Here is a 27,975-nt window from a genome sequence, read left to right as displayed (position 1 = left end):
GGTTGATCGTCTCGAATCGACGCTCGACTATACTCAAGTCAAGTGGACGCGCCAGCCTTAGAGAGCGCGCACACGGGCGACTTTTGCCTGCGACTTTTGTCGCTCACATCATCGGCCTATGGGCTAGTATGAAAGTGCGCCCACCGTTGCGACGTAACTTTTTTGTCTGCGGGTTCGGCGACAAGCCTGCGACGCAACTGTCTCCTTCCCTATTGGTTTCAATACTTTCAATGCAAATGCGCACACGGCGACAAAATAGTTGCCGATCGGTTGTCATTTTGACAGTTATCACTCAACCGCCTAGGCGAACGTATGTTATTATCCGAAAAAATTATAATTTAAAATGCCGATTGTTGAAGACGACATTGATATTAGTCGTTATCATCCTATCCAACCGTAATGGATGAACCCAATATCGTCTTTTTCGCTTTTTCTTCTTTTTTTATGATAAGCGCACAAACAAACCACAGCTGTCTCTTCGAAATCCATGGTGATACTGAGTTACTAAGTACAATTTTTAAGAAAAAGTTGCATCACTGTCGTTCCCGTGGGCGCACCTTGCAGATTGTCGCGAGGAGCGACGACAGAGACAAAAAAGTCGTCGAGCGGCTCCGAGCGAGTCGTCGCCCGTGGGCGCGCACCCTGTGTCTGCTAAGGTCGTCGAGGCGAATTTCATTTTTTTTTGACGTGATAACGTCTAATAACTTGTTACTACGGGCTGCATGCACGAAAAAGTTGACGTCATTTTCCCGTTCCGCAAGCGAGAGCGCGGCACGAACGAGAGAGAAGCGTGATCGGCTCGAGCGATCGGCTCAGTTCGGTTCGTGCTGCATTAAGTACCTACACCCTAGCCGTTCCGCCGGCGTAACAAGTGGCAGAGGGCCGCGAAACGCCCGCCTGTATAGTCGCGCGGCACGTACTGCTTTTCTGAGTATTACGTAATACGTATAGTAATTTATTAATACTAGTGATCTTTTTTGTTTCTGGTTTATAATATTGGTAATGATGGATATTAGTGAAAACATACATACATATAATCACGCCTGTATCCCCTGCGGGGTAGACAGAGCTTGCATTTATGTGACTACACTACAAAGTACGTATATGTATACAAATAGGTACCTACTTATTAATTTGAACAAAAATATACACTTGAACGTAAAAAGTATAATAAACAATCTGCATATTACTTCCAAGCCTACACATAAATACAAAGAATACCTTTGATTAAAATACATTTCAGATTATTCTGATTCTTACTTTGCAAATTTCAATAAGTTCATTTTATAATTAAGGATATTTTTTATATTACAATACTCTTTGGGATATTTACCTATGCTAGAAACTGTTCGGAAAGTCAAGAGTCGTGGAATGTATTGGACCCCATACATTTCACGACTCTTGACTTAGATTCTATTTATAAATATTTACCTATGCACGTGACTGTACTTAAAATACCTACTAGCTTAAAGCTAGGAACATTCTACGCGGACGTCCGTCGTAAATCGACCGCGGACGGGAATCTGGACAATGAAATTACACATAACCGTGCAAACTATCGGTCGTCGGACGTGGATGTGGCCTTGAGCGCATGGACGTCCGATCGAAATCTGGCTCGCTGGATGTTTTGTTCCGTGCACACTGATCGGTCGCGGTCGCGGTCGATTTACGACGGACGTCCGCGTAGTATGTTCCTAGCTTTATACTACCATTGACAATCGATTTTACACTGACAACATTTATACATAATGTCAAAGACGTCAAGTCTCGTAACCAGGCCATAAAATCCCAAAAAAAAAAAAAAATCAAAGACGTCAAAGTCAAAGGCGTCAAGGCCGTGAAGCCATTGGCTTGGCGTTGGCGTTTGTTGATTATTGTGTGTGGTCTGTTTTATTTTTATAACTTTTCATATTTTATTTTACATTTCAACTACTTTTTTAAATTAAAATATAATAAGGTATGTCAGATGTATTTTTAAGTCTTTATTCTGAGAATTTCTTAATCAATTCAATAGTTAAACAATAACAAGTTTTGTTTTCAGCGATGGAGGAAGCTATCGAGTCGTTCTCTGAGAGCAATATGCAAGCTGGAGTTGATTTAAACTTCCAGCCTAGTCAAGAACCGGTGCAACCAATGGAAACTAATCAAGTACCTCCAGGCACACTAGGCCCTAGTGGTAAACATGAAGAGTTTTCTGTTGAAAAAGTCTTGGACCGGCGTGTGAAGAACGGGAAAGTTGAATACTTACTTAAGTGGAAGGGATATTCTCAGTAAGTTATGAATTCATTTACTTGAAACTTGACAGTTTAGAGTGTCAAGGGTCCCATATCAAATACAAATTGGACATTAGGCTTGTGTAGTACATGTACTAATAGTACAAAAGACATGATTTAATTGCTATTCGTTTTTTGTAGTTTCTGGTTCGGGCCATGCATGTTTGTCTGTCAAATAGTCCTCGACTCTGTAATAAGCCTTTAACATCAATGATTTTTTTAAGTAGTTCTTAAGAGCTGGGAGGGGTAATCTCAAAGCAGTGTCAGGTAACTTATTATAAAAATGAATGCATTGCCCAACAAATGACTTCTGTACTTTACGGACACGAAACTTCTTTATGGCAAGCTTATTTTTGTTTCTAGTGTTATAATTATGGATATCAGAATTCTTAGTGAAACAGTCTAAATTCTTAACAACATAAATTATACTATCATAAATGTATTGGGAAGCTACAGTTAAGATATTAATTTCTTTGAAGAGTTCTCTTACTGATTCACGTGTTCCTAAGTTGTAAATAGAACGAATGGCTCTCTTTTGTAATACAAAGATAGTCTGTATGTCAGCTGCTTTGCCCCAAACCAGAATACCGTATGACATTACACTGTGAAAATAACTATGATACACTAGGCGAGCTGTCTCAACATTAGTCAGTTGCCTGATTCTCCTAACGGCGTATGCGGCTGAACTTAATTTGCTTGCTAGTTTCTTTATATGAGGACTCCATTGTAGATTTTTGTCCAATGTTAAACCAAGAAACAGTGTTGTATCTACCATCTCTAAGCATTCATCATTCAAAAGTATTTTTGTATCGATTGGTTTAACATTCGGCAGAGAAAATCGAATACATTTGGTTTTCTTAGAATTAAGAAGTAAATTGTTGACAGTAAACCACTGCAGTACATCAGCTAACGTGCTATTAATTACATTGTAATCCGTAGATTTTCGGTCAACATTAAAAAGCAGTGATGTATCATCAGCAAAAAGTACTATTTCACAAAAGTTTTTCACTATACATGGCAAATCATTTATATAAACCAAAAACAGGAATGGACCTAAAATTGAGCCTTGTGGCAGTCCTAATTGGACTACAGTCCCGCTAGAGCGAGTTTTGTTAACAACTACTGTTTGTGTTCTATTGCTAAGGTAAGAAGACATAAAGTTTAGGGCATTTATAGACAAACCATAATGTTCTAATTTCAAAATGAGCGTTCCATGATCCACACAATCAAAGGCTTTTGAAAGATCACAAAATATGCCAATTGCATCACAAGAATTTTCCCAAAAATTATATATATGTTTAATGAGTACCGAAGCAGCATCGGTCGTGGAACGGCCCCTTGTGAAACCGAACTGTTTGCTTGTAAGTAATCTATGTCTGTTGAAGTGTCCCAGTAGATCATTTAACATTAGCTTCTCAAAGACTTTACTTAGTACAGGAAGTATTGATATGGGACGGAAATTGGTTATATCACTCGAATCACCCGATTTAAAAAGCGGTATGACTTTGCTACATTTCATAAGATCTGGAAAGGTGCCTTGTGAAATTGAAATATTATATATTACGGCCAAGTAAGGTGCTATTATATCTATGACATGACTAATTACTTTAACTGATGTTCCCCATAAGTCTTCCGTTTTCTTTAAATTGAGTGACTTGAATGTTTTAACAATATTTACAGAGTCTACTTGACTAAATTCAAATGAATTATTACATTTCTTAACATTAGCACAAAGTAATGAATGGGCTTGAGCCGCAGAAGAATGTAAACATTTTGTGGTGTTAACGGCTATATTTGAGAAATAATCTTCGAATGCCGAGGCAACATCGCTGTTCGACACTATTTGTTGATTATCTGATACAATGTTGACTTGACAATCGCGTGATTTACATTTACCAGCTTCTTTATTTATAATACTCCAAGTTGTTTTCACTTTGTTGTCCGACACTTTCAATTTAGAACTAATAAAGTTTTTCTTGGCAGTTAAACACACTTTCTTGAAGATTCTTGAGTAGTTTCTTACATAGTCCAGGAATTCTGAATTCTTGTTCAGCTCTCTCTCACCATAAAGTTCATAAAGTCTTTTTCTACTTTTGTGAATACCTACAGTAGCCCATTCACTAAACTTTGTTTTAACTTTTGACCCACTAATAGATTTCACTTTGAAATTGTTATTAAATTGATTAAGAATTACATTGAAAACATCTTGATACAAATGATTACAGTCATAATGCGAAAATGGTATTATAGACAAACTATGTAGAATTTCATTTTTGAATGATTCCAAGCGAGATCCAGTAATGGGTCTATATGTTATTGTTTGTGGAGTATCATGAATAACGTTTAAGAAAGCTGCCCTTTGGCCGCTGTGATCGGAATGAAAACAGTTAAATAATTTCTTATCTATACATTCACAGTTACAAAAATATTATCTAGGCATGTTGCACTAGTCACACCTACCCGGGTAGGTTCAAGAAATAAATTAAATAAATTAAATGATTTAAACAAACAGAACATTTTAACAGTATTACTAGATGACTCGAGCAAGTTAACATTAAAATCTCCACATACAATAACATGTTTTTGGCCCTTGCATACTAAATTCAGAACATTTTCATTGTAGATTCAAATATGCTGAAGTCAGCTGATGGTGGTCTATAAACACATACAATAATATATCTGTCTAATTCAACACATGAAATTTCTATAGTTCTTTCTATGGAATATTTTACAACATCTTTGCGCTCTTTACACTTCATACAATTTTTAACAATAATAAGGGAGCCACCATGAGCAGCAGATTTTCTGGCAAAAAAACTAGCTAATTTAAAATTAACATAATCAAATATCAACTGTTCTTGTTTCAACCAATGTTCAGTAATACACATAACTTCAACATTATTACTATCTAAAAATAATCCTACTTCTAATTCTTTGCTGGAAAAACCCTGAATATTCTGGTGAACAACGTTCATATTCAGGTGTTTTTCCGCTGTCTTACAATCTAGTTTAAATGAGGCATGGGGTCCTTGGCTTTGTCAGCTGAATTCCCTGCACTGTACTAGACAGAACTACTCCCAAACTGCTCTCTAGTACATTTAGTACACTCACACACACGCAACAGAGGAACGAAGAGCCGAGAAGTGACAATGACAGCAAACCGATCCTTGTGATCCGACCGCAACCAAACTAGAACCGACTGTCTCGGACTGAGAGCGCGCGAAAATGGCCGATCAGCTCTCGGCTAGTACGAGCGACCGGTTCTGTATACCATATGCACAATTTGTCTCTCACTCTCTTGGTCTACTACTGTACTAAATGTGCTAAAAGAACAAAGTAGTACACTGGAGCAATATTTTCAGTGAATGAGCAGGCACAACTCTATTGGACATGCACAGCATGTTCCTGGCAGTGAATATGTTGATATTTGAGCTTGTTAGCTACCACAAAATTGTTAATGATTCTGTGAGCTGGTATGTTAGCACAGTTTGTAACAATGCCGACTTTTCCACCTTGGTGTTGCAATAACCCTGTATTTCCTTGTTTTCCACAATAATATCTTTGACTCTGGCAATTTGGATTCTATTTAGCCCCACATATTTTTTAATATTTTAATATTATATCTGGATCTAATCCGTTTCCATAGTTTTATTTCCTGATGTATGTAGTATAGTACACTCTGCGGGCCGAATTCGGCCATGGCAACTGTTTCAATTTCCATTTCATCTGGTGCATTTGCATGTGACTTGCATAGTCAAGTTGGTTTATAAATACCCGTTCACATGACTGGCAGCAAAGCATACCATTGGCATAATTATAACTAATAGCTGCTGGTGGACAGGTTTTTAGGTCATCCCGTCTGATAATCATATCCTTAAGTGGACGGGATTCAAAATCGTTAATTTGTTTAGCGACAAAAGATCTCCACACGGGGTGGTCGGCTGCCTGCTTCTCCCACAATAATGGGTCCATCTTCATATGGTGCTTAAGCAAATATGCACATAATGCTTTTTCTATTACAGTGAGGATGACACCTGGGAACCTGAAGACAACCTCGACTGTCCAGAGCTCATATCAGCATACGAAGAAGCTCGTCTAAAGCGAGAAGCCGCAGAAGCTGAATCAGCTACAGCTGACACTTCTGCGGAGGCAGGAGCTGCTGCAGCGGCAGAAGTGGCTGCGGCCGCAGAAGCTGCAGCTGCGGAAGTTGCAGCGGCGGCTGCGGCTGCTGCAGCGGCGGCTGCTGCGGCACCCCCTGCCGTCACTCCTACACCTCCACCAGAAACTGTGGAGGAAACTTATAGCACAAGGAAACGAGGACGCCGCGCTGCCGAGAAGAAGAAAAAGATTGAAGTGAGTTTTTGGATTATTCACTCTGTCAGTTCACTGTGTCTATGTGAAACAGATAGCCGCGTGTATACTGTACCAACAGTAGGTACCAACACTCACTAAAAATGTTGTGTTTTGATGGTAAATGAGCTGCAAATATAGGTTAATATGATATTGATTCCTAAAATACACAAAAACGCCCTTTACTATGCATAGTACGATTTATAGACCGCATACGCGAAAGTAGAACTGCATGTGTCTATTGAAATTGCACTTTCGGGTAATGCATTTGTTTGGTATATAATTGATTTTTGTAAACATTTTATAGATTGGAGCCTAGAAAAGGGGGTAAACGTGGGTAAAACCACAGAACAGAATATATAATAATACAAATACAGAAGGCTCACTCCTTTGATGTTCACAAAATGCCCCCATTCTAAATTTTTACCTACAAAGGGACCGCACGCGAGCAGCCGACATTGAATTCTATTGCGCCGCGTGAAGGTCGTCACCCACTGACTGGCCGCGAGCTCGCGGCCAGCGGCAAGTACTTGTAGCACGGCGATAGAATCGCGGAGTGAGCCGCCCCTGGTTAGCTTTAAACTTTATTTTTGATTGATAAAATAATAAATTCTGCTATTTTTCCTTACAGGAAATTGACAAGCCCAGAGGTTTGGCTCGTGGTTTCCAGCCAGAGAAGATTCTTGCTGCCCAGTTATTCCATGGAGTCCTTTATTTTCTTGTGAAATGGTAAGAACAAGAACATAAAAATTTATATCATAATGTGGCCATTCTTACTTGGCATATAAATTGTTGTGGGTGGACACAACACAAGTTTAGCTGCAACTGCTACAAGATCACATGTGTGTGTTAATTTTTAAATAATTTTGAAGCAACTAACATTTAAGTTCGGATGCATAGACAAGAGAACAATCTGTCACGCTCTTTATGTATAGTAGATTGTAGGTCCACTCAAATAAGCTTTCATTCCAGCAAACCGGTCCTAAAATATCACCAAAACGTAATACCCGCATATCAATATGTTTCCAGGGAGGACTGCCTAGAGTTCGACGTAGTGCCAGGGCACGAGTTTGGAGAAACATACCCCGACTTCATGATCCGGTACTACGAGCGCTGCGTGCTCTTCAGCGTCCGGCACAAAGTGGGCAAGGTGCCCAGGATGGCTCCTGAGGTAATTCATTAACTAGCCTTTATCCACAAACTGTAAGGGCTGTATCAGACTGGCTACGTGTACTGTAGTTTCGGCGCTAAGTAAGAGGGCTTACAAGCGCGTATAATACGCTAGTTGATGTCTATAGAACAGGTAAGGTGCCCAGGATGGCTCTTGAGGTAAGTAAGAGTAAATCACGAGAAGTAAGAATAAATCACATTAAAATTGTACTTGTAGGGTTCCTACATGAACTGTTACTATAGGCGGGGCGGTTTTAGACTGTTTTTTCTTTACACGATTCAGTGTATTTTCGCGCCACATTTGACGTACACGCGCTTCTAAGTGCTTATATTATATGCGCTTATAAAATGTCCAAATACTTTGGCGATGAGCACTTACTATCCATACCTACTAATATTATAAATGGGAAAGTGTGTGTGTCTGTTTGTTTGTCCGTCTTTCACGGCAAAACGGAGCGACGAATTGACTTGATTTTTTGAGTGGATATATTTGAAGGGTTGGAGAGTGACATGTCTCTTTCTAAAGCGAGCGAAGCCGCGGGCAAAAGCTAGTAGGTAATCACGGTCTATATCCCGGTCAATATAAGTCTAAATGAAAATAACCGTGAATAATTCAAAACTCTTAGTAGTTAATATTTATGAGTGATGAATGAGCGACATTTGGCTTCATACCTGTAATATACTCACCGCTCTTACGATGTAGTGGCTGCTTAATATCAGGCGGGCAAGAGGGTAAAGCATGGGTAACTGTAAATAGATCGTGTACGTTAGGTTACGAGTTTGGCGAGGCGTACCCCGCCGTACCACTTCATGAATTGGTACTACGAGCGCTGCGTGCCTTTCAGTTTCCGGCACAAAGTGGGCAAGGTGCCCAGAATGGATCCAGATGTAATTCATGATATAATAGGATTCATCCAGAAACTGCAACTAGGGCCGTATCAGTTTTGGCTTTAAGTAAGCGCACGCACACTATATTTCGCTCTACACATGCCTCCGAATCGGACTTATAACCCTTAGTACCCTGCCTGATTACTATCTTTTGTTTTACTATAAATGGACTCACTCATGACCAAAGACTAGCCGAGGCAAAGACGTGGCTTACGTTTACGTTATGTTGGAGCTCACCCAGATGCCTGTTCACCGTTGATTTGAAAGTTGCTGGATTATCATATACTAGCTATTGCCCGCGGCTTCGCTCGCGTTAGAAAGAGACAAAAAGTAACCTATGTCACTCCATCCCTTCAACTATCTCCACTTAAAAAATCACGTCAATTCGTCGCTCCGTTTTGCCGCGAAAGACGGGCAAACAAACAGACACACACACTTTCCCATTTATAATATTAGTATGGATGATGAGCTGGGTAATAGAGGCAAAAGAAATGATTGCGCATAAGATAAGAAAAGAAGAATCTACTATTTATTAATGATGAATGAGCAACATTCGCCTGCAGATCTACATTGTATATAAATGTGTTTATAGGCATGACATCAGGCGGGTTGCACGAAGCTTTATATGCGTTGAAGAAAATCATAATTTATCATATCATAATTCGTAATTAGAACTAAACTAACTAGTATGGCTTTGTGATCCAAAGAGGATCTTAGCCTCCAAAAAGAGAGCACGCTACTTATCCCGATCCTGCGCAGCTTCCTGCCAAATTATATAAAGCATAATTTATAATCTAATTCCTCTGTATTTATGAACATGTAAGCCTGGACGTTAAATCTTCTTTCAGCTGCCGCCAAGCCCTGAACCCTTGCCTCCGCAGACCACTGATCAGGCAAACGAATCAATGGACACCTCGGCTCCCTCACTAGACACGCCCGCCCTCGAGACACCCTCTGCGACTGGTAAGGAAATAATTGCCGTGCTTATGATTGCGGAGTCCTGTATGCGTGATCTCTTTCAAGGCTCACGGGAAAGGGGCCGTTTGGAAATTAAGCCCTTGAGATTGTTGAATCGGCGTAGACTTTTATGAAAACTACCATTTAGACATCCGACCCAGAGGGTAAACTAGGCCTTATTGGGCTTATTCCTCACAAAAGACACGATGTCTTCCTCGTCTGAGAAGCTATTTGCTAATATAAAATTATCTATAAATTTTTGTATAAGTTCTAAAAAAACTCATTGGTATATATAAGCTTAACTCGCGACTTGCAGGTTGAAAGTCGTACACTCTTACCGCTTGGTATTTATAATTGAGTAGTACTTAGCGTCTTTTCAAAAGGATTTATTCTTGTATACCTAGCCTAGTACAGTCAAGTGCAAAAATACGTATCGATTTTATCCGCTCAAAAATATGTACCGAGACCTTATTCCGCCGACATAAAGTGCTATGGGACATATTTTTGATAAGTTGTACGCACCCATATTTTTACACTTGACTGTACCTCATTTTGTCTTCAATTCTTAATAGAGAAATAAAAAAGCCCTTGTAAAAAAGCCATATTAGAAATAGAAGACACCATAGCGAAACGTCGCAATCGGTTGCAAGCTTCCCTTGTCAGCTATGTGGCAAAATATGTCGCTCTCGCATAGGTCTCTTTAGTCATCAAAAGCGATGTCTCTCGGACATTGCACCATTAATCATCTGAAATAGACGCTAAGGCCAGTATATTAGAAATATTTCGTTCTCGTGTTATATACCCTCAATATCCTGACATGGTTTTATTTAGCTTTAGCCAAATTGCGGAATTTTATAATATAATATTTTTATTTTATCCAGGAACTGAAGACTCTGCTGCGATGGAGATCGCTCCTCCTGCTCAGATGCCTGAAATACCTCAAGAAACTGCTCCTAGTATTGAAGTGAATTAGTTTCACATTCAAGATGCAAGACTTAGTAATTTAATTTTAATTATGGTAAGCTTTAAAGCTCTTAAGTAAAGTCTAGTGTGTCCAGTTCAAACCACAGAACGTACCCTTAGCCCTTAAAATGCATATGGTACCCTTTATTTTAGTTCTGAAATGTCTAATATGCGAAAAATAGACATCGCATTTGAGACATTGAGTTGATGCGTCATTCCAGTTGTAGCCGTTTGGCTACAGTATGCATTAAAGGGTTAAACTATTTTGAAATCTAAATCTAACCGTCACGTACGTCTAAGTTTAGACTAATAGATATATTACAAGTTGAAAAAGTAATCACTATCATAGCACCTGCAAACCACAGCTTGGGTACCGATATTAAAGATTCGCAGAGCTGTGTTCAGAATTTTATGGGTGGGATGGTGGAATCTATAATATTGAAGTACACTTTTTTTTACAAAAGAAACAATTTATATGATCACATATTATCACGTTTGAATGTGATATGTACTTCAAATACTGACCCGAAAAGCAATTTATTCGACGAAAATTTAATATAAACATGTTTGTAAGTCTACTTTAATTTGAAATATCGCTTTTTAGCTTAGAAAGGCAGAATGATACCTCACATTATTACAATTATGAAATTCGGTATGCAATAGTTCTTCTTGTAGACTCAATAAAGCATGCCAAATTTGACCGATGACAATGCACACTGAAAGGTGAAAACAGATTTCGCCACTTAAACCAGTGCGAGTGTGTTGATAAGTCAAAGAAATATTCGAAGAAATGCACCCAATCTGCTTTGACAGCAGGGAATAGTGGTGGCGCCGCCTGGTATGATAAATTGTCATGCAGTTTGCCTTCTCACAGGTATCCCCTTTCTACAAAAATCATATTTTCTCAATCAACATTTTTATGTCATTCTCATCATGTTAGATAAAGATCTATTTTACGTGCGCGTTTAAAATCAACTGTATCAGGATTGTTTTTTGTAAATAATTATTTTAAAATTTATTTTATTAAATGGTACCTATTGTACTCAGCACGTTATTATGCCTGCCGCACCGCGCATAATAATCGCTTAAACGCGATTATGCAAAATTTAAGGTGAAAACAGATTTCGCCACTTAAACCAGTGCCAGTGCTTAACCCTTTTCCAGGCATAGGTACGTTGTCATTCAAATTGACATTGCACCTGCAGTGCCAATACATCTTTGGCGTGAAAAAGATTAACTAAGTGATAATTTCTAATCCAACACCCTTATAACATAAAGGTTGAAGTAAAAGCCAAGTTAATTGGAATAAATTTGGCTTTTTGTACATTGGTGCGGCCTGAAAAAGGGTTACCTTATAAATATTTCATGTTACATGGCTGTCAATGCGTGGTGGTCTAAATATCTAAATCTTATAGATTATAAAATACAATGAATTAAATAAAACAATTTTAGAATATTCATGGTTTATTATTTCCCTGTATAAACATTAAAAATAAGTTTATAGCTACCGATAATAATAATAAGCTTAGTAAATAATTAAGTACTAATGAGTATATTAGCTAATACTTTGGCTTTGTCGTTCATCTTTAAAAATCGTTCATATTCGTGAGCGTCAGAATGGCGGGTGTACATCAAGCAATCCTGGTGTGGTATACGTCAGGAGTTAGTGCTAGCAATGTGCCATATGTGCGCCAAAATTCGAGCAATGTGCTCTTTGAACTCCAGAGATATTTAAGAAATTAATGACACCCGCCATTCTGACGTCAGGTTGGCGGGTGCACTTCCAGTTCTTGATAATGACTGCTTACTCAAGGGTGAAATTACTGCCTAAGGTTAGTGCTCGCAATGTGCTTCCACATGTATGAAACACAAACTAATTCAGAGAGCCGTTGAAGAGTAATACGGGATTGAATAAATATATCTATAACGCCTGCTGAAATAAAATAGCAATGTTCATTGCCTGCAATGCAGCATTAACATGCAGGCGCTTTTCACAAAAAAGTGATACTTATTAAGATATATTTATTCAATCCCATATTACTCTTCAACGGCTCTCTGAATTAGTTTGTGTTTCATACATGTGGAAGCACATTGCGAGCACTAACCTTAGGCAGTACTTTCACCATTGAGTAGGCAGCCATTAGCTAGAACTGGAAGTGCACCCGCCAACCTGACGTCAGAATGGCGGGTGTCATTAATTTCTTAAATATCTCTAGAGTTCAAAGAGCACATTGCTCGAATTTTGACGCACATTTGGCACATTGCTAGCACTAACTCCTGACGTATACCACACCAGGATTGCTTGATGTACACCCGCCATTCTGACGCTCACTCATATTCGGGTCGTCGAGTGCACGAAATCCACATTGATTTACTAGTTGACAAATTTTCTGAGTTCCCGATAATGGGTTGAAAAGCCGCGTTTAAGGGGCCGTAAACGCTCACATCGGAAACGCTAAGAGGTCCCTTTTCTTGGGAATGTCAAAAGACCTTTCTTTAAATAGCTTTTGTACAAATATAGAAAAGCGGAACAAAGTTAGAACACTGGTCAAAGTTACGTACCTATTTATTCGAGCGCTCGCAAACTTTAATCGTGAAAAAGTGATTTAAAGGTAATCACCCGTTAGGGGGTAATTTAGAATAACGTAACGTTGTATTTATGATCACATGGGCGTTATGAAACCTTTATGCGAGGGCCGCGCAATTTCCTTTAACTTTGATTAGACTTTTTAACCTCTTATTAAGGCTGATTTAGACGGCGTCCGAACCCGAACTCGCATGCGATTTTAGTTACATCGCGGACTGATTTTACATACAATTCAGCACACGAATCAAATACCGCAATGTAATTAAAATGAAAATCGCATGCGAAAATTGGCTCTTAGAAAAAATATGTGTGTTTCTCCTATCCCGTCATTCTTAATACACGCTATACACAGAGCAATAAAATTTCCTAGTAAGAAAAGATCGAAATTTGATATTCGAGCAAACGAAAGATGCCAAAATTATGTCACTTAGCAATTTGCAATGCAAACATTTTCACTGAAATAGCATAAGTAGATTGTATAACGTATCTTTACTTAAACTGACCTAGATTGCCCAGGTTGCGTAACTAGTATAGGATTAGTTTCTGGTCCTAAAGCTATCGGCAAGATTAGCTAGTAACATCTTCCAATAAATATCAATAGGTGCCACTAAAATTTAAAAATGTTACAAATCTCAACAACCCATTCGAATCATCACATCATCAGTGTCAAGAAAGAATAGCCGTCTTATCGAGCATTCGACATTTTGTTTAACGCATTAAAATTTGTTGACAATAAAAGGCGATATGGATGCGAAGTTCTCGCACTCCGGGATGACTTTGCCCCTGAGTTTGAAGCACGTTTCCGCACAAAGCGGGCCCTGGAACCAGTCACCCAGCATCTTCTTGCATTGCGCGCAGTTTTCTATGCACACCTCCAGGGGGTCGAAGCCGGACGCTGCAATGGTAAAACATGGTGGTCATGAAATATGTGTTGGGAGTCAAGTCATAGGTAGGTAAAGCATGTGTGCGTAGCCGAATGGCACATACGCTTACGAAACGCTCACGAAACGAAACGCTCGTAGATATCTATCTCTAATATCTCTATCGCTCTTGCGTATTGGCACGACAGAGCCAGACAACCTTTCGCGGTGTTTCGTTTTCGTTTCGCGTCGCAGAAATGCCATTCGGCTACGGCACTTGAACTGTCATCCCATATATCAGAATAACAGCGTCCTCCTGACAATAGTCATATATTTCTGGTCAGGCTGGATAAACAAAAGGTAAAAAAAAGTATCGAATTCGTTTTATATAATCATTTAGACCATTCGGCACTTCAAACCTCCTAGACATCTTATACCTACCTAGGCAATTAATAATAACAAACTTGCTTGATATACGAACTATTTAAGTTAGTTTTCGGTTTAAAGAAGTTTATTTTCTCATAAGAATATTTACAATTCACTTACATGAGAAATTAACACTAACTTAACTATGTTGAGCGTATGTATGCGTATTATAATTTGATTACAAAAGAAGTGCTTAACCTAAATAATTATAACTTATTTTTTTACATTATGTAGGTACAATAATAATTTACCAGTTTCTAAACTAATAGTATACAAAAAGAGTTGGTATGTGTTCGTAGGGTAAACATAAAATTAGTAGGTAGACAAACAAAATAAAGATCAGAAAATATAACTGCACAAAAAAATGTGTGTTTACGACTTTACGCTTACACTAAACCCAAGCGATAGATAACGCGCGGTGAACACAGATTAAGGTTGGATAGATGTGGCTTAAAGCGAGTTGCGTGTCTCAGAGCGTGCTTGGTCAGTCACGTAATGTTTAAGTAATTTTTTAAAAAGTACCATTGATTTTGCATCTTTTATGCTTAAGGGTAGCTTGTTATACAAATTTGCACCTTCATAGAGGACAGTTTTTTTTCCGTAATTAGTACGGGGCGGTCGGAGTACCAAGTTATTGCAGTTTCTTAATTTAATTTTTTGTATATCTTGTTTCTTTTTAAATGATGTTTGAATATGAAGTTTATTTTGTATTATTTGACGTATTAGTACACAGGTATTGTATTTATAACTTTGACTTATATTCATTATTTTTGTCTTTTTGTATAATGTTATAGAGGGTGTAAGGTAATCGAGATTAAACAGGACCTTTATTAGCTTATTTTGTGCGCGTTGGATAGCGTTCAAGTGTATGGCAGCGGCAGAGCCCCATATTTCAATGAGGTAGTCTAAATGTGGTTTTACAAATGTGTTGTAAATGGTATAACGAACTCGCATCGGGAGACAACGGGTTATACCTCGCAATGCGCCTGTGAGGGAATTTATTTTAGTTTTGATTTTGCTAATATGCGGTTGCCATGTTAGTTGTTTGTCTAATATAAGACCGAGGTACTTTTCTTGTTCTACTCTATTGATAGGCTGATTATTTATTTTTAAGGAATCTACAAAATGAAGTTTTTTATTTTTTGGTGCGAAAATGATGTAATTCGTTTTCGTAACATTTATAGTTAAAAGGTTGCTATGGAACCATTTGTTTAGTATATTTAAGTCTGTTTGAGCTTCACAAATAAGATCCTGGATTGAATTACCGAAATAGAAGAGGCTGGTATCGTCAGCATATAGTGTTGGGTCACCTTTTAGTCCGATCTCGTGTATGTTATTTATGTAAACCAAAAAAAAGTAACGGGCCGAGTATCGAGCCTTGTGGAACCCCGTATGTGACAGGGAGAGACTTACTTTTCTGGTTCCCTAGTTTAACTATTTGTTTTCTATTGGAAAGATAAGACTGGAACATTTTAAACGCAGCACCAGTGACCCTGATACATTTTAGTTTGTTCAAAAGTATTTCGTGGCTAACAGTATCAAAGGCCTTTTTTAAATCAATGAACACTCCTAGGACTACTTTTTTACTATCTATGGCTACTTTGATTTTAGTAACTAGGTCTACAGTTGCAGTAAGTGTGTTCGAGTATTGCCTAAACCCATATTGTTTATTGTAAAGGAAATTCATTGCAAATGTGTTTCAAAGCGATTTTTTATTAGTTTTTCCAGTAATTTTGATAGAACCGGAAGCACTGAAATGGGGCGATAATTGGAAGGGTCTGACTTTTTACCGTTTTTATATATGGGAGTGATTTTTGCAAGCTTAAGGCTATCAGGAAAATATCCTCTTCTCTTAAACATTTGTTAAAACAATCAGTTAGTTCTTGCACTATTGCTTTGTTGATACATTTTAGCGATTTTGTAGTCATCCCATCCAAACCTGAACTAGTATTAGCACTTAGATTATTGATTATTTTAGTTATTTCTTCGATTGTACAGGGAGAGAACTCTGAAAGAACATTCGTAGCTATTACGGTTCGTGATGGGGAGCAGTGATACGGTTGTTTATTGCATAGGTATCTTACTTGCTAGTATAGTCCCAATATTTGAAAAATACTCGTTGAAACTGTCGCATATGTCACTGAGGTTCGTCACGCTGCCGGCTTCGGTTTCTAGCGATTTAGGAACGTGTTCTTCTTTATGTTTATTTTTCGACAGTGAGTTTATTAGAGTCCACATTTTGGCTGGATTCTTCCTGCAGGCATCAAAAGATTTATGGTAATAGGAGCTTTTTCGTCTTTGGATGATCCTAGTAACTTCATTCCTTAGTTTAATGAATTCCTCTTTCTTTTCTTTTATATCTGGATTGTTTTTGTGTTCTTTCCAAAGTTTGTTTCGCTGTTTAATTTTATCCAGTATGTCCTTGCTTATCATTTCAGTCATTTCGCGGAGGATTAAGTATTTTAGTTTTATTTACCTTACTGCTGTTTATACAAGTTAATATTCGATCTTCTAACAAGGAGTATTCATGGTCTAAATTGGTATGTGCATTATCATTTATTGTTTTATACAGATGATTATAGTCTATTGCGACATACTCTGTGCGTTTTATTAGCTTTGGTTTATAATTTTTCATTTCCAGGTACAACTGTTATGGTCTGATAAAGGTGTGTCTAAGATTGCCAAATGAAAATCATTTTCTTTTAGGTTAGTAAAGATGTGATCAATTATGGATTTTGTCAGGTCTGTATCCCGCGTTGAGTAGTTGTCTTCTATTTTATTTAAAATTGTGTATCCGTTACTTTCTATTATGTCTATGTATTCATTGGTATATCGGTCTTGATTGAGTAGGTTGAAGTTAAAATCACCAAAAATAAGAGTTCTTGATTTTTGTAACTGCTGTATAAGTACTTCGAAGAAAGATTGTAAGTTTGTTAAGTAATTGTAAGTGTTTTTGTTAAGGTAAGAGGCACTCTTGAAGTCTAGACAGAAAGTTATTAAGATTAAAATTTATGAATTCATTATCATTGCTCATTATAATAAACATCGCAAATTCACATAAGTAGACCCGCTTTAAAGATATTTACATAAGACTACCCGCCGGCCTAGCTAAGGTGACAATCGTTGACGCTACGTGGCAAAGGAAATGCAGTCTGGCTCTGTCGTGCCACTTCAGAAGAGCGATAGGGAGAGCGATTGTGACCTCGGCTAGGTACCCTGATCTAAAATTAATTCGAGTAGGAGCTTATGAGTAGATGTACTTACTTATTTAACTAAACATACAGCTTCTCAGCCTAAAATCCCCGTCGTAAAAGCGCGTAGTTAGCTTACCAAGTCAATGAAAGAAAATTATACTCATTAACTATACTCCGTTGCTTATTTGGAGGGCTCTTAGACACCCTAAGATTTAGATGTAACCTGAATATTTCTTGCTCTTAGGGCCAGTTGCACCAACCACATTTGACAGACACACATCATCGTCACGCAACAGATGTCTATGGAACTTCCGATACAATAAAATGTAACGAACGCTAACGATGTCAGACGGTTTGATGCAATCGGCCCTTAGTAAGCATTCGCTTCAAATTATTACAGAGAACTACAAATTCCCTAGAAATTCTCAAAGATGAAAAAATTCGCCATTGCTTACCTATAACTGTAGTGCGGACCCTCCTTCACCCATCTTTTGTCCTTTATGAAAAACAAAATCTCTCTAACCCTTCGGAAAGGACACTTCAGTTTCTATTTAGGCGACAGCTGAAATGCTCATGCAAAGCACTTTACGTATTCTATTCGGCTCTTCGGAACTTTCGAACTCACTAAGCCCTTTTCGTAAAGTCGCTTTTACGAACCTACTAAGTATAGATGCCACTACATATTATTGTCTTAAAACTTATGTAGGTGTATTTTCATATTATACTTAGTTGTAACTTTCAAATAATTACCTACATGGAGGTATCTAATCTAATATTTAAGCATGTACCTACAGAATTAAATATTGTGCCGAGATGACCTATGTGTTTATACTGGCTGAAATGTAAAAAGGACCAGCCATAGCATAATGACTGTTTAGGTCATAATGAACAACTTTTTTGACCAATGCTGAAATCGCAAAAATTTACTGTTCCATACGTTCCGACTGACGTGATGCCGGTTATTTCTGTGGAACAGCCAGATTTTTTATTTGCTGCATCAGCATTGTTTCCATATTAAAAGTTGTTCATTATGATCTTAAAAGTCACTATGTAAAGTATGGCTGGTCCTTCTTATTTCACCCTGTATAATGTAGTCTGTACCTGATTAATATGAATATCTAAGTTATCTTTTTTTAGTTTTCTTTATAAGGTTAGGTGCACAATTGTTTGGGCCGGATAAGCCGAGGACGTGTCAGGGCCCATATTTGCCAGATTATCTTGAGCTCGTCGTTTGTAACTCGAACTGTCATCACGAGGTCAAGTGTAAGCGGCTAAGGTGAAATTGCGTAACAAAACACACGGCGAAAGCAAACCGGTCAAATCTGCCGATTGGGGTCATTGCCTCGGTTCGCATGCGACTCTTCTATGACTGCTTTCCATCTGTTTACGTGACATCCTTTAATGCCTTTTTGTGAAATCTCACACATTCGTTCCCACATGGATTTTGCAATTTGTTTCTAGAATGCAGTGTCACAATTTGGTATTTTTACACGACTGCTCCAAAAAAGAGTGTATTGTTTTTGATACTTATTACGAGTGGTCGATTGACAGTGAAGTGGTTTTGCGTTAGGCTTTTTCTTCTATTAGCGACAGAGACATGATTAAATCGATAACAGAAACTAAATAAAAATCAGCCAATTGCATATTGGTCCAGGCTAGGGTTTGCTCCCGGGAAATACCGGTACCGAAAGTACCGGGAATTCCCGGGATTTTTGGCCAAGCAAAGAACCGGGAAATCAACTTGAAAAATCCCGGTACTTTCGGTATTTTCGGGAAATTCTTTTTAGTGACATTTTTTGCTACAAAATTTATTTATTTCTCTTTATATTATTTAAACAGTTAAAAAATAGGCATAGGTACAATAACACGCGCTTAGTCACTATTTAATAGCGGGTGGCAGTGGCTGCCTTGCAGCCGTGGCCACCGCGATACCCTAGGACCCTAGCTAGCCCCAGTAGCCAGTTTAGTAGTCGAGTTTTGTATTTTTGGTGAAGGTTTGTTATATTAATTTGTGTATTTATTTTTTCTCTCTCAATCTCATTTCTCATTTGACTGATTTCTCTGCATGTTATAAAACTGTGTTCGCGAATTTTGCAATAGATTCAAAAACTACTAAACGGATATTTATGCGTTTTTCACCTATGTATGATCTGTTATTATAAATTGATTATTAAAACATGTGCTAAAAGTCGGTAAAAATCACGCTGCTTAAGAGCTACAATCAAAAACCCTGCCCGTACGTACCGATCAACTTATAACAAAATAATGTATGGAATTGTCGCTCTTATAAATCTTATTATCTTATATATCTTATTATCTTATATATCGACGACCAGTCTGGCTCAGTCGGTAGTGACCCTGCCTGCTAAGCCACGGTCCTGGGTTCGAATCCCGGTAAGGGCATTTATTTGTGTGATGAGCACAGATATTTGTTCCTGAGTCATGGATGTTTTCTATGTATACATATAAGTATGTATAATTTATCTATTTAAGTATGTATATCGTCGCTTAGCACCCATAGTACAAGCTATGCTTAGTTTGGGGCTAAGTTGATCTGTGTAAGGTGTCCCCAATATTTATTTATTTTATTTTATTTATATCTTATTAAAAAGTCGGCAATGGCTTAAGTCTAACTTTTAAGGATAACTGCTATAAACATGCTTAACTTTTAAAAAATGTTTACATATAATGTGGTATATTCCACAGAAATTTCCAGAAAATGACTAATTTTCTCGAGAACGTTCCCTCTGACTAGCAAAAAAATAGTGCACCATCTGAAATGTTTTGTTTCCTTTAGGTTACATTCTTAGCTTCAAATTACATGTTTGGGGAATTTTGTGAGGTTTTACTGCCAGTCTATAATCAATTATTATATTTCTTTAATAGTATTTGTCTTATTTATTTTACTAAGCGATTAAACATCTCCTAGTAATGGCAGGTCGCTTAATCGGAGCAATGTATTGCAACGGTAACCATTGATGCCTATGGTTGCCAGATAGGCGGAATACTTCACGATTTTTAGCTTGTTCTCCCGATTCATTATAATATTAATAAATAAAAAAGGCAGATAAAATAATACGCCGAGCGAAGGCGGTGCGGTTCGGTTATGGTAATATAATAATAAAAGATATAAAATGCCAAAAAATATGTTGTTTCATTTGAAAAAGCGAAAAAATTAGACCAGTCCCGAAAGTACCGAAAATCCCGGGAAATCCCGGTTCCATATTGCTTCGGTACCGAAAATCCCGGTTCTTTAAAACAGTACCGGTACTGCAATCCCTAGTCCAGGCCAAGGAAGCTATGTAGCTTATATATCTATAACTAATAACACATAAACATTACATTATTTCTGTGCGTGAATTGTAAAAGGAGTATCTTATATTATTTTTATAACGTAAAAGCAATATTTACATGCATGCCATATCGTGTTTTTTGCCGGATATATACCTGCATACTAAGTCAAGCTAACGAGACGTACTATTCTTTCCTAATATAACTAAAGTATCCGATTAAAAAAAACATCCGGAGACTTTTTGCGGCTGGATGTAAATAGGTACCTAGTCTGCAGACGAAAGAGTAAACACATCGTATATTTGGTCTTAAAAAGTTTACGGCCTTTTACTTTATTTCATCCAGTATTTTACTATTAGTTCTAGACAATCACAAAACATTTTTTGGCTGGTAATATCTAAGTGGCGTAATCAATCAATCAATCAATCATTTATTCATAAATAATAATTTACACGTCACATCGTCATATTACAACGTACTTTGCATAAAAGAAAAACGGCAAAATCCATTATATCAAACAAGACAAATTAAACAACTAGGTAAATAAAATATCTCATTTCCACTCCATGAGGTCGATTCGGTAAAAACCCTTCGCCCGGTACTTTATTGGCTAAATAGCGCAGTATGTTTTCCCCAAGTATTTATGTTAGTTTGTTACACTCTCGTCGATTCTCAATATTTTTGTATGGTTTTGAAATTTTGATAGAATGCGATATATTAATTTATGTAGGTAGGTAATAATAGATACCTAAGAAGTAGGTATTATTTGTTTAGTATTGAGAGCAATGAAATTGTGTTTACTCGTACCTTACTGAAGGACTTAACAGAAGGAAAACTTTCCACAACTTGTCTAGATATTGATTAGTTTTTAAATCTCGTATTGGCATTTGTCTTTGGCTCAATTCATAAATTTAATAGTACCTATAGTAAAATACGTAGATCGTCGTCAGTGACAAAGTGGTATTTCTTCAACTTTTTACGGACAGATCAGTATCGTTTCGGTGTGATATCTTAAAAACGTTCTTCGAATCGGGATGTTTAAATATTGATGAAACCGGATACGCCATAAGATAATCACATTCGAAGAAACGAATCAGTGTGGTTTATTTGATTTACGCAAACCTGATCTCACCCCGCAATGTAACTTAATTTCTAAATCTCAGTGTGGTTTATTTGATTTACGCCAGACAGACACTAAATGAGGAGCTTATTGCACGTGACTCGTGAGAGGTATTGTGGCTCATACAAACTTAGTGATTTTGATTCTGCGTTATGCTTAAAAAATGTAAACGTAAAAAACAATACATCCGCATTTTGGAAAGAATCCAAATGATGTATCGAACTTTTTATTTATTTAATCACGAGAATCGGTTGAAAATTTCGACCTGTTGAATGGGAACATCCGGACATACGAAAGGAGATTGCATCCGGACATACAAAGCGAAGACCTACGCTTCGGTCTACAAGGGAGATCGACCTAAAAGGGATACGTGACTCTTGTCCCGGCGTATCTTTTCAAAAATGTCCATTAGAATCAAATTAGAACTTCGAAAGGAATTCTTTAATAGCTAATTAATAAAAATATATTCCTTGGTGTTTCTTAATGACGATAGTTAATAGCTTACGATAGTTTCTTTATTAATTAAATGTATTGAAAAATAAGAAATGTTTATTTTGAACTCAATTTTGTACGTAAATAAATAACACGAAATAAATGAAATGAAATAATATTTTCTATGTAGCAATAAAGCGCTACTATTAAAGGTGTTATTCTAATGCGTTTGAAATTTTAAAAAGCTCGACGTCTACTCTCGCGCTCGTAGGAGGTAGCATCCGTTAGTAGCTAAGTAATTACTTAACAAAATAATTATTTATGTATCTACATAGATATCACTAGTTATATGAGCCTGGGCATCTGAATTACATTACATAGAATTGACTCATGAAGTCACAAAAAACAGTCTGGGTCTTAATTTCGTTTGGCGCAACTTTTTGTCTGCTGCTATGTGAATTCAGCAAAAAAAATATGTTTCCTGTGTGATGTATATAATTAATGGAATGTTTGAGAAATGAGTCATATTTATTCATCGTACACATAATTTATGTAGTTTGATACTTATTCTCTAGGTATTTGCCAAGTCAGGGTCATTAAATACTTATGGGGCAATATTTAATTGGCTAATTATTGTACTACGTGGACATAGCTATTGTGAGTAAGCGGTTATGGGAAATTTATTAAGGTAATTAACACGTATCTACGAAGTCATCATTTTCCATGATAACAATTTCAGTTGTAGATGACGATCAAGCTATGCTTCTTCTTAATTCTTTAGTCATTCCCACGTGGTATGACAGTAGGTACCTACATATGGTAGGTGAATATAATATAATCTATAAAATATAGCTACCAGTTCGTAGCAGAAATATACTCGTAACTATCAATCGTTAAACTTTCGTAGCGAATGGCAGCAAACTGTTCACTGTCGCACTAATATAAAAGAGTGATAGAGCTACACAAAGCATTTTCATTGAATGATTAAGATTATTAGGTTATACCAGCTGCAATCGATCGTCACTTTGGCTAGGCCAGCAGTTGTGAAACTGCTTTGTTAACCTATTACGTATTGGTTGGTGATATTACTGTAAGTTTATTATGTGACTGAATAAATGAAATGAAATGAAATTGTATATGGATCGAATCATACCAATATTTTGCGATTTACAATCTACATTGTTTTAATCTTTTGAGACCTTACCGAACCTACCAAAGGTTTCTTTTCCAGTCCATTATGAGTTTGCTATAATGACTCACGTTTTTTTGAGCTTTAACAGCATCACTAATATTTTATTGTGAATGAGTAATGTTTTATATCAATAACAGGCAGTAGATCAGTAGGTATTATATCGAGTATGCGTTTTATTATTTTACTATCCTGGGGCTTAATATCTAAGCTCGGTAAATTTATGACGGTTATAACACAAAAGTAATATTTTATCCAGGCTTCGTACTAGGTACCTAACCTAACTAGATATTTTATTGGCTTTATAAGCAATACATATAATTTATGAGACAAATATTTCGTAAGTACTTAGATATAGTGAAATAAGTAATATAATAAATTAATAACGTAGGTTTTGACAAGCGCTAGATAATGCAATTACTCGTATGTTCATTTGTTTTCAATAGTCACTAGATTGGCATAAATTGCAATCACTAGATTTGCATAAAATTAAAAACTGATATAGATAGGTACATAGACCTGATGGTCTAAAGGTAAAGACTACTTACTCGAGTATGTTGAAGACGGGTCGAGTTCGATTCCCAGCTCGGCCATCGATATCTATTTCACTTTATAATCCAGACTAGAAATTACTTCCTTCCATCCCATTCAGCCATTCAGCTTGGAAATAAACTTGGTTAAAAACTCACCGATAGCAGGACTGCAGTTTATGATGCCGAGGCTGACTACCAAAACGGCGAGGAGCAGGGCTGCTGAGAACTTTCCAGACATTGTCAGCTGATCTGTAATTACGAGTTACATGATGTGTTCCAGTCTGTTTTATAATCCATATTTTTTTGTAAATACATCAACCATTAAATTCTTAATGATAAGGACATAAAATTGTAGAAAATTACTTGATGCCACTTACTTGAAATAATTGAAATAGGTACGCAATGTACAAATTGTGTGGCACATGAACCAACAAAATTTTTTGGCGAGTTTGTCATTAAATCTAACCTAATTTTAATTGAGAGATTTTGTATGAATAAGGAAAAAAAAATCGTATCTCCAAAACCGAGGCTTCTAGGACCAACGTACCAAAGACGGAAACGAGGGAAATAACACCACAAACCCCCACAAAAACTTTGTCGGTTCATGTGCCAAACACCCTGTAGATACGCAATTGTTAAACTTTTTATGTAGAATACTAAAACATGGAAATAATTTTGAATTGAAAATGTTTGTTTTATTTAATTTCTACAAATTATGTCGCACTATAATAAAATCAATTAAGATCCCTTAGCACTACTAAGATGCTTAGTAAAGTGTGAATGTGAGTAATTGACTAAGTATAAACAAAATAATATTAAAGTACAATATCTTAAGAAAAACTTTGTTTCGACGAAGGTATATACGGCACGTAAAGACTTTTAACGCTTGAACAGATTGCACTTAATAATAAGAGTATCTTTAAAATGAGGAAAACTCTCAGGGGAATTCCATAATAAATATCCTGACACGGTTGCCTCAAAATTAAAATGCCAGTATAAGACAATTATATCAGGAGATGAACGAAATGTTCAGTTCAATAAAGTAGGTTGTGGATTTAAGCTCCTCAGATGAGTCAAAAAAAAACAGGTAAACATATTGCCACTACACCAGAAATATGATACTACAGTTATTTTACGATAGGATCTAGTGCTCAAGTCAAGTCATCGTTATGTTATCGGCCTTCAAGTCTCTAACAGACTATTCAAGCAGTGTCAGGTGGGGCGACAACGTTTTTCGTGGCTGCTTACACAGCCAATAAGGGAGCGGCAAAAACGACCACAACTCTGGCAGGTGTAGTGTACCAGTGGTGAAGAGGTATCGCGCTGATAACGCTTGGCTCACTTACTTGCGAGTGCAAGCTCTTCCCATTTGTGGACCGGGATGTCCGGGATGTTGAAGGCGTGCATGTCATTTAAAGTATTACACTTATTTTTTCTGAGGATATATCTCCGATTCGTTAAAAACATCAAGAGGACCATTGTCTATTTCCATAAGTACCGACCCATAAGATAATTTTATTCAATAGAGACCCTTATGTTAAAACAAGCAACTAGCGATTCTAGAAGGGTCAACATTCTGTCACTGCTCTATGAATATTTCATTTCGCACGACCCTAACATCGAGGAAAAGAAACGGATTGAAATTTTTACTGTATTTGAACATGTATCAATTAGAATCCAGATGAGGAATTCTACTTTTCCTGAAAATACCTAATGGTAATGTACCGTTATCTTATTTAACCTACACCACGGTAAATATGACTAACATAATATATTTATTCGGTGAAATTATAAGTAATATTAAGTAATTTCCAGGTATCAAATTGATATGGTTAACCTGAAAGGCTGCCGGTATTTTTCAAATCCTAATTTATGCAAATACCTAACTACTACTATACATAAATATTGACTCAATTGACACAATGATAATATAAACTCGATAAATTAAAGCGTAAACACTTACTTCGAGGCACATGGAGTTAGATTGTAAAGATATCATTCACGACATCAATCCACACAGCATCCGATACGGATCGTAATCACTGACAAGCCCACCAAACAAATCCTTAGTCTTGACTCATAGCCGGCCACGCTGTTAAAATGGTTTTATACACCTGTGTGTTGGGGAGAGGGGGGGTAAATCTTTCCGTACACTTCTAAGGAAAGGACCAAATCAAAACTTTTCATACCTACGCTCGTGTTTTTCCCGCCCACCTAATTATACATATGACTGAAACAGGTGGTAATACCAGGTAGGCATTTATTTTTTCTTTTTAAATGCCTAAGCTACTCTTTTTGAGGACAATGCACCTGGTAATTGAACTAGGTAAGGGTGAAACACCTATGTTTTCTACATTCCTTTGATTACCAGTCTCCTTCGGGGCAAATGTTTAGAATGCTATTTATGAAATTCATTAAATCAAATTAAATACCTCTTTAATTTCAATACCTACGGTTAAAATGTCGCCAGAAACCGTTAATGGCCATGCTCATTGTTAAGTATGTACTGAACTTTAACCATAAACTATGTTACGGTTCAGTTCTACCTCAGTAAACCATTTGTCAAAAGAGTTATAAAATAAAAGTACTTAACCGACTAATATGTTGCACAGCACAATGTTAAAAGTAGGGTTCCGTAATTACAGGCGCTTTACAAGAACCCAATTCTGTCATTATAACTAAAGTGGACTCATACGACAGGCTGAAATAACATCAAAAAGTTTGCATGAACATTTATGTACTTAACAAAAAGGGTACCCGACCAATTTTCTTTGTCAACAACAACATCTCATAACATACTTTAAATTATACAGATGTGTAAGTTACTTGATACTTGAATATTCATGCCTGTTATTTTTGGCTGTTGTTTTAAATTAAAGCCTAACCTCAGAATGAAAAAATACACTTTTATCAAGTGTGCCATAATCTATTTGTTGTCGTCTTCATAATTTGTTTACATCTCACTCGCACTAGTATGCGATAGATGTAATTATGTACTAAGTAACTACGCAAAAGCTAGCATATACGCCAGTTGCTGTACCTATCACCCTTGAAAGTTTTTTCTAAGAGGTAATGTATTGCGAATTCTGTTAAGACAACAACAACAAGACAACAACAGACAACGTCAATGACAACAATAATGTTTGGCGTACATTGAAGCTAATATTTATTATTTGTGCCGTTTGTATATCCGAGGTCTTATATAGAGAGTACGTCGTAGACGTCGCATCGGACCGATAGATGGCGCCACCGTTCGTTGTAAGTCGCTCCGGCGTCACACCGCCGCGATGTTGGTAGTCCCGTTTTCCCCACCTGCAACATAAGGCTCCTACGCGCCCCGACCCGCCACCAGCCACCCACATTGTTTCGTCGAACGCCGAAGTGACCGGTTGTCGCGTATTCCGTTCGAACATTTTTACAGCATGGTGTCTCGAAATTAATCTTTTAGTTTCTATTTCCTTGTTACTCCTGGTCAAACCAGAGTTATTCGTGTTTTTATTTAAAAAGTGGCTTATAACGTTTCGGAATTATGAAATTTTTCAATTTCAATTTTCAACGTCAATTCTTTCTTCCCTTTTAATTTACGCTCGTTCGTCTTGAATAATGAGATATATTATGCCTCGCTAGCGATCATTATTCGTCTTTCGGGGTTCTCACGATAGAAATGAACGAGCGGTGCTTTATGATTCTACCCACTTTTTTGTAAGAAAGTTCCATGCTGCAAAAATCGTTACCGTTAATC

At 37.1% G+C, this 27,975-nt stretch overlaps 2 protein-coding genes across 3 annotated transcripts; one reads left to right on the top strand and one right to left on the bottom strand.

Annotated features, from left to right (window-relative positions):
* The first annotated feature begins 1,835 nt into the window (after positions 1-1,835).
* LOC125237692 (heterochromatin protein 1-like) lies at positions 1,836-12,057 on the top strand. 2 transcript variants are annotated; one of them, XM_048144854.1, is made up of 7 exons: positions 1,836-1,883; positions 2,042-2,270; positions 6,296-6,626; positions 7,255-7,352; positions 7,653-7,794; positions 9,530-9,644; positions 10,520-12,057. In XM_048144854.1, the coding sequence occupies exons 2-7, from the start codon at positions 2,044-2,046 to the stop codon at positions 10,609-10,611; spliced, it is 1,005 nt and encodes a 334-aa protein (XP_048000811.1). In that variant the 5' UTR covers positions 1,836-1,883; positions 2,042-2,043; the 3' UTR covers positions 10,612-12,057. The 2 variants fall into 2 exon arrangements, with proteins under 2 accessions (XP_048000811.1, XP_048000803.1); XM_048144846.1 differs by having other exon boundaries at positions 1,840-1,957.
* Positions 12,058-13,028: 971 nt separating this feature from the next.
* LOC125237705 (eclosion hormone) lies at positions 13,029-26,335 on the bottom strand. The gene is made up of 3 exons (XM_048144866.1): positions 26,197-26,335; positions 24,390-24,482; positions 13,029-14,083 (listed from the first exon to the last, which is right to left on the bottom strand). The coding sequence occupies exons 2-3, from the start codon at positions 24,469-24,471 to the stop codon at positions 13,905-13,907; spliced, it is 261 nt and encodes an 86-aa protein (XP_048000823.1). The 5' UTR covers positions 24,472-24,482; positions 26,197-26,335; the 3' UTR covers positions 13,029-13,904.
* Between the last annotated feature and the right edge of the window lie 1,640 nt (positions 26,336-27,975).

This window comes from Leguminivora glycinivorella, chromosome 2 (genome assembly GCF_023078275.1).
Source record: "Leguminivora glycinivorella isolate SPB_JAAS2020 chromosome 2, LegGlyc_1.1, whole genome shotgun sequence".
In the NCBI taxonomy this organism is placed as follows: Eukaryota; Metazoa; Arthropoda; class Insecta; order Lepidoptera; family Tortricidae; genus Leguminivora; species Leguminivora glycinivorella.
Note: the sequence above shows the minus strand (reverse complement) of the source record. Positions and strands in the feature narration are given on the sequence as shown.